This window comes from Pteropus vampyrus, unplaced genomic scaffold (genome assembly GCF_000151845.1).
Source record: "Pteropus vampyrus isolate Shadow unplaced genomic scaffold, Pvam_2.0 Scaffold100, whole genome shotgun sequence".
Classification (NCBI taxonomy): domain Eukaryota; kingdom Metazoa; phylum Chordata; class Mammalia; order Chiroptera; family Pteropodidae; genus Pteropus; species Pteropus vampyrus.
This window is the reverse complement of record NW_011888881.1, coordinates 638,851-643,769: the sequence shown is the minus strand read 5'-3', so window position 1 is coordinate 643,769 and position 4,919 is coordinate 638,851. Positions and strand designations below refer to the sequence as shown.

The window sequence follows — 4,919 nt, the reverse complement described above, 5'->3', positions numbered from 1 at the left end:
GGCAGCCCTTGGGGGCTGTGGCCAGCGCCCAGGCTGCCAGCCTCACCCTCCCGATGCCTCTGGACACAGCACAGGGCGGGACCCTCGCTGTCCCAGGGTGCATGTCTGCGCCTCAGTGGGCGAGCCGCGCGGGGACGAGGCCGAGACGACTTTGTGCTCTGCGTTTCGGACCTCGATCGTCGCCTGGATGGAGGAAGGGTATCCCCGCAGGCCGCGCACGGGAGGCGGTAGCAGCTGTTCATGGCTGTGGGGTAGACCAGCGGGGCCACATTTAAAGCGCTTGCTGTCCTCAGGCTTAGGAAATACTTGTTCCTTGTGAGTACCGAGTTCCAGAACCTGGAACGGGAACCGACGTGGGGAGAAGCGCATCTGAGTCTGTCTTGGTGCTGGTGGCTTGCAACCGTGGACAGCCATGTTGAACACAAGGTGCCGGTAGCCTGTAGCTCTGCACACCGTCCAGGGATGTCTTCAGACTAGCAGCACGGGCGTCAAAGCTGGGGGGCTGGGCCGGGCTCGGAAAGGCCACGTCCCCGCCCTGCGCAGACCCCCAGGAGGCCGCCTCATGGAAGAGCCTCCGTGGGGTGGGGCTCCTCTGCTTCCTGCCCCCTGGTCCTGCAGCCACGTCACCAGAGCTGGTGGGACGCAGGAACCCCCCGAGTCGCTAGTGCCGCCCTCTCCCGTCTGAATGGGGAGGCCGAGTGTCTAGCCTGACGTCATCCACTGGTGAGTCGGGGCGCACTGTTCGAGGCCCCCCCCTTGCAAACCACCGTGCTGAGTGCCCCGGGCACTCACCGGGAGGGCCAGCCACTAGCTCGATGCCAGTCGCCTATCCTTCACACAAACGACCCTGCACGCGTAAAAAGTCCCCTGCCACCTTCCGACCTTTTTACGGAGTCTTCTGTGCACGTGGAAGTATTTGAAAAGTTAATTTTAGAAATGGATTGTGCCGCTGAGTCACTGTGACTCTTCAGAACCCCTGTGGAAGGAGGAGGCTGTCTGTGCCCGGCCCAGAGTTGAAAGTTCTCCGACCTGTCATAATTGCGACCGACATCGTCAGGCACTTGCTTACAGCTGGAAGCCGTACCAGGGTCCACACGCGCACCGGGCGTGCACGTCGGCCACTTCACTGGGCAGAGCCAGCAACTGGCTGTCCTGGCCGCCTGTCCTGCGTGGGCCACCTTTGCTGTGCCTCATCTGCCTGTTGTGTCTGCCTGCAGCACCGCTTCACAGAAGGCGTCTCAGGGCAGAATCCTTCCAGATTCGTAGACTAATTCCCTAGAACTGTCCGAACCACATCTGAAAGCGTTTTTTATGGCTCAATCTGATATTTATTGAAGCAATTTCATTTTATTGTTTTTTATGTCTATGGAAATGAATGTAACAGCAATCACATACGGTTGCCATGAACGGGTTGGAAGGAAACAGAACTGGTGTACGTTAAAAAGAAAGCTCAGCGGCCGGGAGGGCCCGCTGTCTGCCCCGGGCCTCGTGTGCGCTCGCAGAGCGCCAGGCAGCACCGCAGGCTGCGGCGTGATCGGGGCCAGCCCCCCAGCAGCGCTGCGTTCTGGAACTTCTGTTACTGCCCACCGTTGTCAGGGACAACCGTTCATAATTCCTGATTGCCTTAAAGGAGGATCCGTTTCTGGATGTCTGTAGAAAGCTGCAGACACTTTTGCTTTAAAAATACGATCACCACATGTTTGTGTTCATGAGTCAGGTGAAGAACGCCGAGATTTGGTGTGTTTTTAGAACATCTGAACGCAGCTCGAATGCTGGCATTTTTTAAGCGTTTTCCAAAGTCACGCGGACATCAGCCTGAGCTTGCAGGAGAGACATGGAGTTAGTGGAGTGAGTCTTCTGTGACCATTAAATTAAACCAAGGTATTTCCAGACAGTTATTTTTATAAATATCAAAATTTCACCTATTTTTGTTGGTCAAGACAGTGGTTAATATTGAAAGACCACTTTAGAATTTTTAAATAAATAACGAAGCAGTGACTTTTAACATGCCATCGACTCCGTCAGGCTGACAGTGCTTCGTCCCAGCACGTGGCGTACTGACACCCACATCTCAGGGCTGTCCACCGGGGGGGGGTACGCGCCCCCCTCCCCGAGAAGACAGCTCACAGGCGCCACCCTCTCCTTGGCGCCAGTCCACGCAAAGATGTCTGCGGCCGTGACATCCTCAAGTAGCTTTCTGGAGACTGACTGACTTATCACGAGTGTAAATAATTTTTAAATAAAAGATAACGTGTATTTTGATTCTTTGCATGTTCAGGTTAAGTGTTTGATAATAAAATGTCACGTAGAAGGTAAGGCTACGTGCAATTAGTTGTATTTTAACTTACGTGAATGGGTTCTTGCTTTTTCTCTTCCTCTGTCTTCCTACACCTGCGGTCAGGGGGTTGTTGAGAATGGGAGGTGTAAGCGTCAGGTGTGTTGAGGCGGCGGGAAGGGGGGGGCGAGGAGTCGAGAGAGTCCAAGAGATTGAGAAATGTCAGGATGCGCGGTGGTATGTGGTTATACGCTGACTTTTTTTAACTTTGTTTCATTTATAGACTGTGTATTTATCTGAAAGGTAAAACATCTCCCATTCCATTCCACAGTGAGATTGGAAATCTGCCCCTTAGGTTATGTTTGATTTTAACTTTGGTATGATTGATGAAATACGGTGTTGTTGAAAATTTCTTGGATCTTAACATCAGCATTTGCAGAATATGTTTAAAAAAGAAAACGTTGAAAATTGTAGTGTGTAAAATTAGCCTCATGCTTAGAAACTTAGTAGTTTGTTAGTTTATCTCGAAAGCGAACGCCCTGCCCGGCTGTTTCAGAATCCAGCAGGCCAAGGTGCAGATCCTCCCCGAGTGCGTGCTGCCGCCCACCATGTCCGCCGTGCAGCTGGAGTCCCTCAGCCGGCGCCAGCTCTTCCCCTCCAAGCCCGTCTCCCGGGAGGACCAGTGCTCTCACCGGTGGTGGCAGAAGTACCAGAAGGTGAGACACTAACGCTTCACGGGGGGCTCTTTCTAAGGACACAGACAGCTCGCGGGGACCTCCCCTGACGCCTGTGGCCCCCGTCTCGGCCACAGCGGCAGCTTCTGTTAGTGTGGAAGCGGCTCGCAGAAGCAGGAGGTGTCCTCGCCGTTACGCCTGCCAGCTGTGGACTCATGGACAGCGTGCGGTTCTTAATTCCACACGATTCTCTCCCTGAACTCGAATCACATCAGGTGTTTGGCCCCCGAGTCATAAACACATGACCTTAAAGGCGGGTTTGGGGCAGCACCTGAGCGCGCCCGCCTCCCCGCGGCTCCTGTGACAGGGGCTGCTTGCCGGCTCACCCAGCACGGCCACGGCGCAGACGGGGGGCCTGGGTGCTGGGGCAGGCGCCTTGTCGGGCACGATCCTCACGCACCCCTTCGGCCAGGTCGCTCTCGTGGGAAAAGGTGGACAAGCCTGTCTTTGCTCACATGTGAGATGCATGAAATGTTGACACCTGTGATCTCTGCCTAAAGGAAGAGTTTGCTAGTTTTTAAACGTGGAACAAGTTGGCCGGCTGAGATTGGTCTAACGTGGGAAAATGCCCCCCCGCCCCCAAGGCAGGGCTGGGGGAGGCAGAGCGGGGAGGCTGCGCCGTGGGCGTGACTCACGGGGACCCTCCCGGAGGAGGCCCGATGGTCTGAGGCCGCGCTCACCCAGCCCCAGGCAGGACCTGGGGACTCCCGCTCCCTGTTCTTGGGACTTGGTACTCCGTGTTCTAGCTGACAGCCGGTGACACGGCATGGTGTGTGCTTCGACTAGCGTGTCCGAGAAGAGCCTAGTGAGAAAGTTACAAGACGACTGCCTGAAGATTCAAGCAGCCCCAAAACTAAGATCCTAACGGGCCTGACAGGCACAGCCTGAAGTTCATGGGCAGCCGTCGTGTAGCCGTGCGAGACGTCCTCGGGCCCGAGCCAGACCCTGAGTGTCCAGCCCCCCTCGTTGATTTTAACAGGACAGTGGGAGGTTCGGAAGTGTGACTGTGAGTCCATAGGGGAACCTGGGCTTCCGAGAGGGGTTTGGGGCTTCGTCGTGGTTCAGTGCCGAGTCGTGCTGGGCACTGGGAGGCCCTGGGAGGCCCTGGGGCAGTGCGCTGACAGACTTCGCGAGACGCTGCTGCACTGCCGTATTCCGATGGTCGTGGGTTTCAGTCACTGGACGTTTTGGGGGAGGCGGTGAGCATTTCGACTTTTATAATAGTCCCTCCACACCGCGGCGGGGTGTCAAACGTGGCGAAGCATGCAGAAATCGAAATGACCGCTTTGCAAACTTCTAAGCGCAGGGCGACCGTGACTGTGCTGCTCTAAAGTCGTCCTGGCCGGACCTGGCCGTCTGATCACAGCCTTGGGGTCCAGGGTAAGAGTCTGCTTGGGGCAGCTCAGCCTGCTCCTGTCCACCGGTCAGGCCTTGGCAACGGGGTTCTCACGGGCCCTGCGTGGCGAGGACAGATAGCGTGGGGAGCCCAGGCCGGCGGCGCTTGTCGGGGCCCAGCCCCTCCAACCTCACCCTCGTCTCAGCGCCCAGTGTTCCTGCATTCTGGAACACTCGCCCACGGTCTTTGTGTTCTCAGGTGCCAGGGACGGGACGGAAGGGGCTGAGGACGAGAGAACGAGCACTCTTGGGGTGCACGCTGCTCTGGCCCCTGTGCCTTGCACACTGGTTAAAGGGTTCTCTGGGTTAAACTCCGAGTAGAGTTTGCTGGGCTCTGAAATGTGCATCTAGGTCACTAGGCCACGAGGGATTGGCAGCCGATCTATTCTGGACCCCAGGAGATCTACAGACCGCCCTACTTTGGGGAGACCACGTAGAGCCCGTCAGTCTAGGGCAGGCAGGTGGGGTGGCAGGTGGCACTGGCCTCACCGCCCCTGTAGCTGGACTATGACTGA

General features: G+C 56.6%; 1 protein-coding gene across 2 annotated transcripts in view; it reads left to right on the top strand.

The window, feature by feature from the left end:
• Positions 1-4,919, top strand: part of CRBN (cereblon) — a 21,770-nt gene that overhangs the window by 6,656 nt on the left and 10,195 nt on the right. For both annotated transcript variants that reach the window (XM_011364635.2, XM_023533303.1), the window contains one exon: positions 2,832-2,991. In XM_011364635.2, coding sequence (XP_011362937.2) covers positions 2,832-2,991 — 160 coding nt within the window. The remainder of the gene's footprint in view (positions 1-2,831; positions 2,992-4,919) is intronic.